This window comes from Lynx canadensis, chromosome C1 (genome assembly GCF_007474595.2).
Source record: "Lynx canadensis isolate LIC74 chromosome C1, mLynCan4.pri.v2, whole genome shotgun sequence".
In the NCBI taxonomy this organism is placed as follows: domain Eukaryota; kingdom Metazoa; phylum Chordata; class Mammalia; order Carnivora; family Felidae; genus Lynx; species Lynx canadensis.
The window spans coordinates 105,897,191-105,913,068 of NC_044310.1; the positions used below are offsets into that span (position 1 = coordinate 105,897,191).

A 15,878-nucleotide genomic window follows, 5' to 3' on the forward strand; every position below is an offset into this window, starting at 1 on the left:
TACTCACTTATCTGTGTGTGGATTATTAACCTTTGTACCTCATGGCAGATTTTCTGCCTTCCCCTACCTGAGCTTTAGGGTAGCACAGTCAGGATGTGCCATTTTGCGGGGCGCCTGGGTGGCTCAGTCTGTTGAGCGTCCGACTTTGGCTCACGTCATGATCTCACAGCTCATGCACTTGAGCTCCACGTCAGGCTCTGTGCTGACAGCTTGCAGCCTGCTTCAGATTCTGTGCCTCCCTCTCTCTGCCCCAACCTACTCGCATTCTGTCTCTGTCACTCTCAAAAATAAATAAACATTAAAAAAAAATTATAATTAAAAAAAAAAAAAAAAAAAGGATGTGCCGTTTTGTGGAATTGTTTTGAGAACTTAAAACCCCCTAACTGGGAGGATGAATTTGCTGCATGTCGGCTCCATTAGGGCCAGGATTTTTCTGGTTAGTTCATTACTCCTTCCCAGTGTCTAGGACAGAGCCTGTCACACAGTAAGGCCTCGACAATTGTTTTTTTTTAAGTAGGCTTCATGCCCAGCACAGAGCCCAACACAGGGCTTGAACTCACAGCCCTGAGATCAAGACCTGAGCTAAAATCCAGAGTTAGAGGCTCAACCGACTGAGTCACCCAGGCGCCCCCGAATATTTCTTGAATGAATAAGTAATTTGTATTTCCCAACATCAAATGGAATGGGTTTTGAGCCATTTATGATTTGGGATCATCAGAGTGGTGTTCTCCTCACCACCACCCCCCCCCCCCCACCCCACACACACACACCTGGGATAATCAAGAGCTCAATATTGACTGAAATGAGGCTTTTATAGAAAAGCAAGTGGCGCCTAGGTGGCTCAGTTGGTTAAGTGTCCGACTTCAGCTCGGGTCATGGTCTTGCAGTTCACAAGTTCGAGCCCCACATTGGCTGTCTGCTGTCAGTGCCAAGCCTGCTTCAGATTCTCTGTTCCCCTCTCCCTCTGCCCCTCCCCAGCTTGTGCTCTCTCTCTCTCTCAAAAATAAAATAAACATTAAGAAAGAAAAAAAGAGAGAGAGAGAGAAAGGAAGGAAGGAAGAAAGAAAGCAAGCAAGCAAGCAAGCAAGCTAAGCAAGTCATGGGAGAGGTGCAAAAGACTGCCTTATGTCTCTGCTGGCTCCCCAGTAGCAGGGAGAAGTTTGATGAGTGTGTACTGAGTCATTTCAAAAAAATTTTTTTTTTTAACGTTTATTTATTTTTGAGACAGAGACAGAGCATGAATGGGGGAGGGTCAGAGAGAGGGAGACACAGAATCCGAAACAGGCTCCAGGCTCTGAGCTGTCAGCACAGAGCCCGACGCGGGACTCGAACTCATGGACCGCGAGATCATGACCTGAGCCGAAGTCGGCCACTTAACCGACTGAGCCACCCAGGCACCCCTGTACTGAGTCATTTCAAAATGAGCCCCATGGTCCCCCACATCTTTGCAGCTCCAGAATTCAAAAGCTGTGGTCCAGTCAAAGGACAGCACCATCCAGGAGCTCAAGGAGAAAATCGCCTACCTGGAAGCAGAGGTGTGTGCCCTGAGCAGCCCTGGGAAGGGAGCAGGCTCTTGAAGACAGGACTGTACCTAGGGAGGGAGAGATTCTGGAGGGGTCTTCATCCTGTCTGGCTGCCTGCTCGGAAGTGAGTATCTGGGATGGCCGTTGATGTTCAGTTCAGCCAAGTCGAGTGTTTTCTGAGAACCTTCAGGGAGTCACACCGGTAAGACCTGTCCCTACTCCAGAGGGGCGCGTCATCACGGTGTGAGCCCCGCACCATGAGCTGAGCAAAGGAGCTGACAGAGCTGGGCTGTGAAGCAGGGGGCTTTCCGTAGGAGGGGTCTTCTCCATGCCTAAGGTGATGGTCTTGATCCACTCATAAGTTCTTAGTCTAATTTCCGCCTTTCCTCAGAACCCTTCCTGCCTGCAGACTACCTGAAGATTGCTTTTCAGGCACTGTGTGAAGGTCCTTTGCAGTGGAGATATAAAAAAACCTGGGAGCCTGGGTTGTTTATCTCCAGAATTCGCACTCTAAATTTAGAGATAAAATATGTTTAAAAAAAAAAAAAAAGACCTTATAGTATAAGGAGTATAGTCAGTGTTACTGTAATAACATTGTATGATGAGTATAATGTAGCGGGTAGAGTTGTGGAGTCACTGTGTTTTACACCTAAAACTAAGGTAGCCTTGTGTGTCAACTATACTTCAATAGTGAAAAAACAAAGACCCAAGAATATCTTATATAAATGCATGTCAACAAAAGGCAAGTAAATATCTCAAGTGGCTACAAGAAATGATATACAGGAAATGTATAGGAAGGACAGCAGGGGACGATCAGTGTTGCACACAGTTCTTGAAGGAGGGAGGTAGGATCAAGAACAGCAGGATGAGGGTGATCCGGAGTGGTGAAAATGGGGGGTGAGGGGGGAGAGGGCACGCCGGTGGTGGCACGCAGGGTCAGGGTGGCTGTGACAGTAGCACAAACAGGTGGGGAGAGCATAATGATCTAGTTAAATGTCACACGTGACAAGCCAGAAAATGGCCAACGCTGACTGCACAACTCGTATTACAGAATTTAGAGATGCATGACCGGATGGAACACCTGATAGAAAAACAGGTCAGTCATGGCAACTTCAGCACCCAGACCTGGGCCAAGACGGAGAGCCTGGGCAGGTGAGTGGGCATGCACGCAGTGGGGCCCAGGGAGGAAGTGAGGCAAGTGAGGGCAGTGCTGAGGCCAGGGAGAGGCTTTTGTGAATCCATCTTAGGCTCTTGGTCTCTAATTTCACCTGTTCTCCACCAGAGCCATTCTCCACCCAGATCAGCAGAGAGCCTGATAGCACAACCCCAAGGAGGCCCATGAACAGCCTCTAGATGTGAATGGACCCCCTGAAATTGTTTGTAAGAGTCATGAGTGTATAATGAGTACATTACTTCTAGGGAGAGGGACTTCTGTTTCCAAGAGATTCACAAAAAGATCACACACTTTGAAAAAAACCAGAACCACAGCTGTCCCCACCTCTCGGCTGTGTAACTGCTCCTTGTTTTCTTATCGCCCCGCCCCCAAGCAGTACTTCCGCTCTCCTCATCTTTTCTTAGACGGTGCTGACGGTCAGTGGTTCAAGGCATTAGAACCAAGAGATCAGCCAACACTGGAGTGTGGAACCCTAGAGGCGAATGTGGGGGGTGGCTATGTGCAGGGCAGGCAACATGAAGCACTCAGCGTTTCCCACTTTCTTTCAGCATGAGGATATCCAAGCCCCCCAGCCCTAATAAGCCCATGCCTCTTATCCGAGTGGTGGAAACATGAGCGGAAGGAGCCAGATGCCGCTGTTGCTGCTGCCTCTTGCCTGCGGAGAAGCCCACCACCCCTGTAGGCCGTTAGCCCCAACTTTGACTTCCTGACTGATCCCTGGCTGCACTCGAGGCTTGGGGTTCATGTGTCCCACTGTTTCTAAACTCCTGACCCCTGGATGCTGGGTGGACAGAGGACGAACACCTCCTGGGGACACTGCAGCCCTTTGGAGGATGCTCTCCTGCCGGCAAGGTCCAGGGCAGTATCCTTATCCCTGTAGTATTATTTCTCTGTAGCAGAACCTCCCTTCTCTTGTAGACTGGAGTTCAGCTGCCCCAGAGTCAGGGGAGGTGACAAGATTTGCCTCAGCCCTACAAGCTGGAGGCACAGATGTCCACAGCGATTGGAGGGTGTCCTGGGGGAATGAAGTTCCCTCTGCAAACACAGATCCATTCTTAGCAACACATTGTTTGTTTTTCTACTTGTTCCACTGCTGACCCGGGCCTCCTACGGATAGACACAGGTGACCTGTCAAGGACTGGGCAGAGTCAGTGAGCCTCAGCTTTGGCCAGCCTTGTCTTCCTGGGAGAAGGAAATGTACATTCCGGGAATAACTTTTAGTGTAAAGATTCTGTAGGGCCACAGATAGTTGCAAGTGACTTCTGTCTGCTGGGAAGGTTCCCAGCATGTCTTAGGGTTTTCCCCTAAGACGCAGTGCCAGGTAGACCTCAGTCTTCTTGACTCAGGAGCCTAAAAACTGTTTTCACTGGGTTACATCAATCTCAGCGAAACTCTTGTTGTATTTATTTTGCTAAGTTATTGGTGTTTTTCCTTTACATCTCACAATTGATTTAATACCAGAGTTTTACAGCCTTCTCTTGCGGTGTTTGGATTTGTTCCATGCTGGGGAAAAAAATGTGTTCCCGCTGGACTTGTTAATTTCAGAATTAAATCTTTTCCTCTTTTTCTTCTACCTGCTTCTTTCCCTTCTTCCTGGAAACGTGATTTGAACCTCAGAAAGGCAAGCAAATTTGCCCTGAGGCATTGGAGTCTTAGTGTATGCCGTTTGGGAGAAAGGGTGATCCGAACTCTTTGGGGAAGGGATTAAATTCTTCCCCTAAACCCTCTGCACCCTCTGCTCCACAATTGGTCGGTTTTCCTGGCTCTGAATGACCCTGACCCTCACCAAATTTTAAGGCTCTTCCTGCAGCCTCAAGAAGGAGATAAGTATCAGGATGTGGTACTATAGGGCACAGAAACATTAAAGATAAACATGGATCAAGTCTTGGGGTTCTAGCTGGCTCAAAGCCAGAAGGCTGAACTTGTGTGTGTTTCTGTGTATCAGGACTGGGCTGGTGTACCAGCGCTGTCCAGGTGTTATGCGTTCACTTTCCTCATTTGTAAAACCAGGGGGGCTCAGATCAGATGGACTCCAAGGGCCCTTCCAGTTCTGATGTTTTTTTTCCTGTGGCATATTCTTTGTATGGCGAATTGAATAAAATATGTTAATGTGTCTCTTTGAGCTGCTGGTCTGTTCCCCACCCCCCCCCCCAACACTTTTCTGGGAGGAAGAAAGAGGATGGTTTTAGTGTCTGTGAAAGATGGGCACCCCGCTGTCACATCTGGAAGGTGTGGTGCAGACAATCCAAACACTGAAGGACTTTGTGGCATTCAGAGGAGTTAGAATGTCCCCCTTAAGCAGCTCCGTTTCATGGTCTGGGTCTTCATTATTGGAAGTGGCCCCTAACTTTGACCCTGTCTGGGGTGGTGGCCTGGTGGGACCCCCTAAGCTTGGCCAGTGTGTTTCCTCCTTGACTGGAGAAGAAGTGGTTACGGCAGAGGCCCTGTCATTACTTAGAGATTCACCAACCAGCACTGGAGGAAATGGGAGCAACTCTAGGTCCTTTGCAGAAATAGCAGGCACTCTGGAAATGCTGACTGCAGCTGTTCAAGGGTCTCGTTTCTGGCTTGCTCTGGGCTCTCTCTCATTCAATTAGTGCGGTGATCTTTTTTTTTTTTTTCCTTTATGCTAAGAATTCCGTTGAATGTACAACCCCCACCCCCACCCCCACCCCACCCCCCCGCCCCGGGGCATAGCTAAATTTACATGAATCTTTTCTAGACCAAAAAAACTGGAAATACAGCCCCCTTTATCCCTGGCCACTTCCTTCTAGCTTTCCTTTCTCCTTTAATGGAAAGAATGGAAATTTTTTTTCTTCGGACTGTCCTTCCCCTTTCTGCTCGTCAGCTAATTCACACTCCAGGTTTCAGAATGCGTTGGAAGCCTTCCATTCCAGACCTGGGTTTGTCTTCTGGCAGCCCAGGGCTCTCGTCTATCTTTGGCAGCCTTGCTTGGCATGGGTATAGCTAGACTGTGCTTGTTCACAGAATATGAAGAGGGTAGAAGCAGGGTGGGGCTGCTTATGGCGCCAAGACTCGCAAGGCTGGAAGGCAGGAGTGAGTGTACTGCCATACAGGAAAGGGAGGCTCTCAACCCAGGCCTCGAAGGCTTGGTGGGATGAGCGGAGACTTGGGTTGGAGATAATGAAGTGGTCTGGAGACTAGAACCAGGGCAGAAACATGCCCCTGCTGTGTATTTGCCACGGTCTAGTGGTATCATCTCTGAAAGGAGCAGGGGCTTGTTCCAAAGACTAAGGAGGGTCTATGGGAAGAGGAAGTAGTGGAGGGAAATGTCATTTCTATCTTGGCGACCTTTTCAGTGGAGAGCAGGGACTGGAGCCTGAAGAAGGGCGTGGTGAACAAGCTGCTCCTGATTTCTGCCTGTTATGTCACTTGTAAGGCAGCTCTGTGCTGCTTGAATGTTTTGTGGAGGGAAGATGGAGTCTGCCTGCCCGGGACCTTTGCCATGAAGGCCTGTTTCTTTGAGCTGGGTGCTAAGAGCCGCCTGGACACGCAGCCAGCGGCAGCCAGCTCCCTGCAGACCTGCAGCGTCGGCCCCAACGTGGGTAAGGAAGGTCGTAGAAGCACTCCTTGCCTCCCGAAAAGGGCCACTGTTCCTGCGTCTCTTCACGTGTCCCCTAATGCAAACAGAAAAGTCTGAGAGGGACATGGTATTTAAACCACGAGGTGCATGGCAACTCTTTAAATATTTAGTTAGTTATAGTTTTATTGAAATTCCAGTTAACATACAATATAATAATAGTTTCAGTGTACAATACAGTGATTCAACACTTCCATACATCACCCGGTACTCATCAGAACAAGTGCCCTCCTTAATCCCCATCACGTATTTCCCCCATCCCCCTGCCCATGGCAACTTTAATAACTGAATTTCTTTTTTTTTTTTCATGAAGTTTATTTTTTAAGTTTACTTGGAGAAGGAGGGAGACAGAATCCTGAGCAGGCTCCATGATGTCAGAGCAGAGCCCAATGGGGAGCTCAAACTCACGAACCTTGAGATCACTGACCTGAGCCGAAATCAAGAGTTGGACACTTAACTGATGAGCAACCCACACACCCCTAAAACTAAATTTCTAAAGCGCAAAGTTGATTGGCACATTTTCATCTCTATTTAATCTTTTAAATCTTTTGGGGTGCCTGGGTGGCTCAGTCGGTTGAGTGTCCGACTTCAGCTCAGGTCATGATCTCGTAGTTCTTGAGTTCGAGCCACGTGTCGGGCTCTGTGCTGACAGACAGCTCAGAGCCTGGAGCCTGCTTCGGATTCTGTGTCTCCCTCTCTCTCTCCCCCTCCCCTGCTTGCACTCCATCTCTCATTCTCTCTCTCAAGAATAAATAATAAACATTTAAAAAAAAATTGAATCTTTCACTATGAAATGTTCTAAGATTTACCCTGGAAAGATGCTCTGCTATGATATGGCTTAAAGCAACTTAATTTGACTGAGGAGGGCAATGTCCCTTGGGGTTCCAAAACAGCTTTTCCTCTTCAGTGAACTCTTCAGTATGTATTGCTGTTTTGTGTGGGGCCTCTACTAGTCCCCTGGGCTCCCTCATCCCTCAGAGCCACACGTGCCGGGGCTTGGGTCTGAGCTTGTTCAGGCTCTGACCCAACAGCAGATGTTAGCCCAGAGCCCTTGGCCTCTTTTCCATGCTTCGATTTAGCACTCTGGCTTTATAAGGAGAAATTGTGTCCTCGCTTCCCTGCCCCAGTTCTAAGCACCATGGCCTTGAAACTCAAAGTTGGAGACCTAAATATTCTCTAGACCCTCTTCCTCCAGGCTAAGGACAAAGGAGATGTTTTTTTACAGGTGAGTCATTTCTAGCTCCACGCGCTCTGCAGGTTGGCGGTGAGACTTTTTTGAACTCTAAAATGTGTGTGGCCTTTCTACTGGAATCTGTCTTCCCCTGGAGCCTTCTGGGACATGGGACTGAGGCTAGATGGTGACAGGATAATTAATTTCCTGACAAGGGGTTGGTTGCCAAATCATAGACCACAGGATCTCAGCCAGTGGAGGGGTGAAAAACCAATGCTCACCACTTATCTACCCGTTCAGTGCTGCTTACATGCCTAGGCCTTTCCTTCCTGTCATTGGTATTCTGGGCACTGTGTCTCTCTCTGTTTGTGTGAGTTGGCCTACGTAAAACATACTGTTGTGGGGGGACAAATTTGAAAAACACTGCTGTTTAGAAACAACTTAGTTTTCCATCTGTCTTTCCACTCTACTGCTCAAACAGGACACCTCACTTCTGATGCTACTGGTCACCAAAAGTGTGAGATTTTCCCCACACCAAGCCACTGAGGACACCAGCTGGGTGTCCTGCAATTTAACTCCCTTCTGACACCACCTACCTGGAGATAGCATCAGATCCCTCAGGGTAAAAGCTCCGTCCACAAGCCTGCCCCCAACTTCAGATGCCAATCACAAGTAGCAGGCCCCCAGGCTCCCACGACTTCTGTCTGACTTGGATACAAATTGGAGGTTCCCACAACCCTTTCCTTGGCTTTGATTAATTTGCTAGAGTGGATCACAGAACTCAGGGAAACATTTAAGTTTACCAGTTGATTACAGGACATGATAAAGGATGCAGATGATGAAGAGATACCTAGGGTGAGGTCTGGGAAGGTCCTGACTGCAGAAGCGTCTGTCCCCATGGAGCTGGGGTGCATCACCCTCCAGGTGTGCATGCGTTTGCCAGCCTGGGAGCTCGTGGAACCCCATGCTGGTGAGATTTCATGGAGGTTTTCCCACATAGGCACGGTCAATTCTTTACTCCATTTCCAGGCTCTCGCCTCATCCAGGGGCCTGCCCAGAGTTGCCTCACTAGGACCAAAGATGTTCCTGATGCTCTCATCACTTAGGAATTCACAAAGGTTTCAGGAGCTCTGCATTAGGAACCAGGGCCCAAGACAAATTTTAGAACAAGAAATGTTCCGATGCTCTTATCACTTAGGACACTATAGGCATTTTAGGAGCTCTGTGCCAGGAACTGTATGTGTGTGTGTGTGTATGTATATATGTATGTGTGTGTATATATACATATATATACACACACACCTCACAACTGGTATATAGGACAGACCTCTTTCCTTGGATATATTGTAATCTCAGGGTCAGGAGGACAGAAATAGACTCCCTTCCAAAATCTCTCCCCTATTCACTTTCTCTTTGTAAAGAGAGTCCCTCTCTTCCGTGATTCAGGCTAGAGACTTTAAAGCCATCTTGACCCTTCTTTCCATTTGTCTCTTGTGTCCAGTGGCCAACATGTCCTGATGTTTCCTCATGTGAAAAATCCCTCAGACTTTCCCCTTCTGTGTCCACAACCTTGTCTCAGCCAGTCTTGAAGTCTGGATTGCTGCAGAAGCCAGTGCCTGCTGCTCCCCTACCTTATAGTCTAATCTACCCCAAGCCCATCCTCCTTACCACCATCATTGGAATCTTTCCCCAATACTAGTTTCATCCTACCAGCTGGGGTTATTCAGCAGGACCAAAAAAAAAAAACAAAACAAAAAAACAAAAAACAAACAAAAAAAAAACAACAACAAAAAAAACGGCTGATGGGAAACAGGACAGTCTCCAGAGATGAACATGTGTTCCATGGGAGGAGGGGCAGTTCTCCATCTGGCCCCAAAGGGCAGAGCTCAAATCTGTGGGTGGCTTTGGGGGGAGACAGCCAAGGAACAGAAAGAATGCATTGACAAGGAGAGAGTCGACTGGATTGTTAGGTCCAGTCGGCAAGTTTCCCCGCAGACACCGGTAATAGCCTGTTTGGAAAACACCCTGAAATATACCTAGGAATCACCTTATTTGGAAATGTCAATGATCGACGTGAGGACAATGACCAAATTTTGTGGAGAAATACAGGAAAAGTCAATGAAGAAAAACCTCCCCAGATGGCAAAAGTAAAACTGTAAAGATGTCAATTCTTTCTTAATTTAATTTTGGGCTTTGTGTAATTACAGTGAAAATCCCAATAGAGTCCTTTTAGAATTGGATATAATTATTTTAAAATTTATCTAGAAGAGTAAACAGGGGAGATAGTAAAGAAAACATTGAAGACAGTGGTTGATTGGGAGGAGGATTAGCCTTGGCAGATAGTAAATCATGATACAGCTTGTACATCAATTTAGCAGACTGGCTAGGTGAAAACAGACCCAATTTTATTTAGCATTTAAAAAGGACAATGTGGGGTCAGGGAGCACCTGGGTGGCTCAGTCGGTTGAGCATCCTTGGCTCAGGTCATGATCTCACAGCTTGTGGGTTCAGGCCCCGCGTCGGGCTCTGTGCTGACAGCTCAGAGCCTGGAGCCTGCTTTGGATCCTGTGTCTCCCTCTCCCTCTGCCCCTAACCCACTCGCATTCATCTCTGTCTCTCTCAAAAATAAATAAACATTAAAAAAATTTAAAAAAAAAAAAAGGACAATGGGGAGGGGTGCCTGGGTGGCTCAGTCGATTGAGCCTCCCCACTCTTGATTTCGGCTCAGGTCATAATCCCAGGGTCATGGGATTGAGCCCCGTGTTGGGCTCCATGCTGAGCATGGAGCTTAAGATTCTCTCTCTCACTCTCGGGGCACCTGAGTGGCTTAGTCATTTGAGCATCTGACTTCGGCTCAGGTCATGATATCGTGGTTCGTGAGTTCGAGCCCCGGGTTGGGCTCTGTGCTGACAGCTCAGAGCCTGGAGCCTGCTTCAGATTCTGTGTCTCCCTCTCTCTCTGCCCCTCCCATGCTCACACTCTGTCTTTATCTCTCAAAGACAAATAAACATCTTTAAAAAAATTTAAGATTCTCTCTCTCTCTTTCTCTCCCTCTGCCACTCTCCCCTCTCCCCCTACCCCCCCACCCCCCCCAAAAAAAGGACTATGGGGAGAAAGGCATTTGAATGGCTGGTTAAAATTTGGGGTGGAAGGATTCTATCCTTAAACAGTACACCTAAATTAAATTCCAAGTGAATTAAAAATCATAAGTTGACTTCAGAAAAACTAGAAACATTTGCAACTACATGGATAGAACTGAAGGGTATTATGCTAAGCGAAATTAGAGAAAGACAAATATCATATGACTTCACTCATATGAAGACTTGAAAAGATGAAACAGATGAACATAAGGGAAGGGAAACAAAAAGGATATAAAAACAGGGAGGGGGACAAAACATAAGAGACTCATAAATATGGAGAACAAACAGAGGGTCACTGGAAGGGGTGTGGGAGGGGGGATGGGCTAAATGGGTAAGGGGCACTAAGGAATCTACTCCTGAAATCATTGTTGCACTATATGCTAATTTGGATGTAAATTAAAAAAAAAAAAAAGTAGAAAAAATATAATTTAATATCAACTCTGAGAGATCAATTTAGAATTTTAGTACTATAGGTCATGAAGGAATATGTCAGTTGTACCTCAAAAAATTTAATTCACAGAAATGTAAAACTTAAAATGTTATTTATTTGTTGATGTTTATTTATTTTTGAGAGAGAGGCAGATTGCAAGCAGAGGGAGGGGCAGAGAGAAAAGAAGACACAGAATCTGAAGCAGGCTCCAGGCTCTGAGCTGTCAGCACAGAGCCCGAGGCAGAGCCCGAACCCACAAACCATGAGACCATGACCTGAGCCAAAGTTGGTCACTCAACCACCCAGGCTGAGCCACCCAGGCACCCCCCAAAATTTTTTATTTTTGAGAAAGAGAAAGAACGTGGGCAGGGGAGGGGAGGAGAGGGAGGGAGACAGAGTATCTGAAGCAGGCTCTGTACCGACAGCAAAGAGCCCGATGCAGGGCTTGAACTCACGAACCGTGAGATGGTGACCTGAGCTGAAGTTGGTTGCTTAACCGACTGAGCCACCCAGGCGCCCCCGTATGTATGTATTTTTAAATGCTTATTTATTTATTTTGAGAGAGAGAGCAGGGGAGGGGCAGAGTGAGAGGGAGAAAGAGAATCCCAAGCAGGCTCTGCGCTGTCAGGCCTAGGACTTGAATTCACAATGACCTGAACTGAAATCAAGAGTCGGTTGTTTGAACCACCCAGATGCCCCCATATGTGTATTTATTAAGCTCCTACTGTGTGTAAGGCACGGAACCTTGGACCGGGGATTCGGGTTGGTGACAGCAGTGAGCTAGACCAGCATGGTGGGTGGAATGACAATACGGTTTGCAAGTTCAACTGGCTTAAGCAATAAAGGATCAGTCCTTTCTGGCTCAGGTGACCAAAAGCTCAGGTGAGTGCTCATAGGGTACTTTGGGGTGTCACTAAAGACGACTCATTCTATTTCTTCTCTCTGCACAAGAGTTGTGTTGCGGTGCTTCTCGTAACAGTGTTAAATGGGAAACGACACATCCAACAGCAGAGACAGGTTAAGGACGTGAGGACACAGCTACCCTAGAACATTATGCATTCACTACAAATGGCCTTTACGAAGAAGATGTCACATCAGGGAGCAGTGCTTAGAATGTTAAGTGACAAAAAGTAGGACACAAAATTATATGGACACTTCCTACAGCTTTGCAAAAGAAAAAAAAAATGTTTCTAAAAAGACTAGAAATAAATACTTTGAACCACTTACCATGCTAGTGCCGTGTGATTTGTTTTTGTTTGGTTTTTGTTACCTTGACCCTTCATTTTCCAAGTTTCCTATGTGTTTGTTCTTTTCTCTCCAGCAAGGCTGCTTCCCATACTGCCTTCTGCTCAGGCTGGGACCATTCCTGTCCTTGTACATCTGTTGGTGTTATTTCCGTCACCTAGAATGCCTTTCTCTTTTGACCTAGTAACCCATTTGATGTTGACTGATAATTGATACAATGATATTGTGCAGTTTATAGAAGATGTACATGAAAACACTTTTTTTTAATGTTTATTTATTTTTGAGACAATGCGAGAGACAGAGTGCAAGCAGTGGAGGAGCAGACAGAGGGAGACACAGAATCTGAAGCGGGCTCCAGGCTCTGAGCTGTCAGCCCAGAGCATGACACAGGGCTCGAACTCACAAACCTGATCATGACCTGAGCCGAAGTTGGACGCTTAACCGACTGAGCCACCCAGGCGCCCTACATGAAAACACTTTGTAAAGTGCTTTATAGATGTCAGTTTTTACTGTTAGGAATTAAAAAGGAAGAAGAGGAGGAGGAAGAAAAAAAAACCCCTATTATTTGCACTGCACTGTGCCAGGTGCTAAGGGAGATCAGAACGGACAAATCCAGAACAGAACTGTGGCCTCCAGAAGCTTACAGTCCTGTCAGGTGGGTGGGGGGAAAACAACACGTGGATGCTCACCTGAGAGAGGTGAGTAGTGCTGTGAGAGAAGAGGTGGGGCAGTATGTGGGGTTAGAAGCAGGCCCAGGAGAAAGGGCGAGAAGAAAGCCCGAGTTGGAAATAATCAGCCTGTGTGGGGGTTGGTGAGTGCAGCTGAAAAGTCCTCCTGGAAAGTAGTGGGGAGGGGAGGCAGGGGGAAATAGGGTGGGTCTGGTGGACTCTAATCTTGACAGCAACAGTTCTCCAATGGAGTTTGTTTTTTTTTTAAACTAGCATGTAGGTTCTTGGGGGGCAGGGATCTTCTTGTGTGTCTGGTTCAACACCAAATCCCTAGTGTATAGAGGAGTGGTACCTGGCCCAGTAGATGCTCAAAAAATACTGGTTAAAGGGAAGCTGGAATGAAGGCTAATCCCAAAGAGGTGGATGATGCAGATTGAAAAGGTAAAGGCTGGCAGCAAAGAGACAGGTTAGCTGACTGTTAGGGCACCTCCGGACATGAAGTAATGAGAAACTGACCTGGGGTAGTGGCCACGGAACCGAAAAGTAAGGGACTGGTATGAATCAGTTTGGAAAGAATGGTTATGTCTTGGTGACTGACCAAATGAACACAGGACATAGAAAGGAATCAAAGATAACATCAAGGGAAGTCGCTCGTGCTTCAAGCCTTCCAGGAGGGCTTCCCAGAATTCTCAAGCCTGGGCTGTGTGTTCCCTTTCTGAACTCAACACAAATAATCTGTATTACCCCATTTTGGGGCATAAACATTATAATCCAGACTTTGCAGGGTGCCTGGGTGGCTCAGTCAGTTGAGTGTCCAACTTCGGCTCAGGTCATGATCTCATGGCTCGTGAGTTCGAGCCCTGCATCCGGCTCTGTGCTGACAGCTCAGAGCCTGGAGCCGGCTTCAGATTCTGTGTCTCCCTCTCTGCCCATAACCCACTCGCATTCTGTCTTTGTTTCTCTCAAAAATAAATGAACATTAGAAACAAATTATAATCCAGACTTGGGTTTGTTTCCCCAACTAGACTGCAGGCTTTTAAAGGTCAGAGGTATCTCCAGTCCCCACAATGCCTGGTCCTACCACTGCCACATAGTACATGCTCATGAAGTCCTCACTGCTTTAGAAGAAACCCGTATTTGCCTCTGTGCTGAAGAGAGCCCTTTACTTTTGTTTTGTTTTGTTAAATTGTTTTCATCTTCTGTCTTAGTTGTTTCCAGGGAGTAAGGAGGAGGCACATCCTGAATACTAATACTCATGTCCTCATGGAATAGTCCCCGTGGAAAAGTCAAGTACCAACTATTAGCACTGCCACCAACAATGAATAATTTCATTCATTCATTTGTTCTTATGTTGGGTTAGTCAGAAGCGACTAGTGTAGCATGGAGCCTACACTCAGCATGGGCTTTGGGTCTTGCTTATAATCTTAGATCTGTCACTTATTGGCCATGCTGGCTTGGAAAAGTTATTTAACCTCTCCTAGCTTTAGTTTACTCATCCATAAAATCAAGATGATAACGTCTACCTAATAACATTTGCTGAGTGCTTACAGTGTGCACTACCATTTAAATCCCACTTTACAGATGAGGAAATGGATACATGGAGAGTAAGGATGCATAGATAGGAAGTGTAGAACCAGGAGGTGGTCATAGGCGATCTGATCCCATGGCTCTTGTGCTTAGTGTGGTGCTTTATAACCTCACGGGTGTGGCGGTGGTCAGCACAAGGCCATATGGAAGGATCACATGTAATGTGTCTGGTACACAGCAGGTACTGAATATGCTAATTATTGTTAGCAAATATTTTTGAGCATCTAATATGTCAAAAGTATAGAGTTAAGCTTTGGGGATGAACAGAGATACAGACTCTGCCCTCAAGTCGCTCCCAGTACGTTAGTCCCACCAGATATTTTGGGCCAAGAGGCAAACAGACAATCATAAACTAGCACTGCTAAAAGAAACCACAGAAGGCATAGCACTTCCTCACTTTACAAGTAAGGAAGTCGAGGCCCAAAGGTGGGGGTGAGGGGGTGAGTGACTCAAGGTGGAAGCTTGAACAAGAATCTAGATCTCCAGGGGGTACCTGGGTGGCTCAGTCGGTTGGGCCTCCGCTCAGGTCATGATCTTGTGGTACGTGGGTTTGAGCCCCGCGTCGGGCTCTGTGCTGACAGCTCAGAACCTGGAGCCTGTTTCAGATTCTGGGTCTCCCTCTCTCTCTGCCCCTCCTCCACTCGCTCTCACTCTCTCTCTCAAAAATAAACATTAAAAAAAAAAAACCCAAGAATCTAGATCTCCTACACCAGAATGCTGTGTCCTAGGTATAAGAAAGTGCTCCAAAAAGGAGGAGATGGTCCTTATCCAAGGCCTATGTGCACTTACAAAGCAGCTTTCCTTGGGGAGCAGCAGATGGGGAGGGGGTTGCTGACAGGTGGAGAGAAGCCCACCAGATTTCTCTGCACATCTGGCTCCCCAAGTCTGCAACTCTTCAGTATCATTGTGTCTAAAACTTCCTCTTCCCTCCTTGTCTTCCAGTGAGGATGGAGGTCCCATTCCAAGCTACTTTTCTCACTAGGATGTGTCCTTGGCTAAATGATGGAATCTCTCTCATTTTGGGGGTCCTTCTCTTAAAAAAAAACATAAAAACTGGTGGCTGAACTAGGGTCCCTTCCAGCTCTAAAATGACATGAGGGGCGCCTGGGTGGCGCAGTCGGTTAAGCGTCCGACTTCAAACAGGTCACGATCTCGCGGTCCGTGAGTTCGAGCCCCGCGTCAGGCTCTGGGCTGATGGCTCAGAGCCTGGAGCCTGTTTCCGATTCTGTGTCTCCCTCTCTCTCTGCCCCTCCCCCGTTCATGCTCTGTCTCTCTCTGTCCCAAAAATAAATAAACGTTGAAAAAAAAAAAATTTAAAATGACATGAGTCTGGGGTGCT

General features: G+C 47.1%; 1 protein-coding gene across 7 annotated transcripts in view; it reads left to right on the plus strand.

Annotated features, from left to right (window-relative positions):
- TUFT1 (tuftelin 1) overlaps positions 1-4,270 on the plus strand; it is a 42,347-nt gene extending 38,077 nt beyond the window's left edge. For all 7 annotated transcript variants that reach the window (XM_030325838.2, XM_030325843.2, XM_030325837.1 and 4 more), the window contains 3 exons: positions 1,452-1,535; positions 2,575-2,675; positions 3,246-4,270. In XM_030325838.2, the coding sequence (XP_030181698.1) occupies positions 1,452-1,535; positions 2,575-2,675; positions 3,246-3,312 (252 nt within the window). In that variant the 3' untranslated portion in view covers positions 3,313-4,270. The remainder of the gene's footprint in view (positions 1-1,451; positions 1,536-2,574; positions 2,676-3,245) is intronic.
- The last annotated feature ends 11,608 nt before the right edge of the window (positions 4,271-15,878 follow it).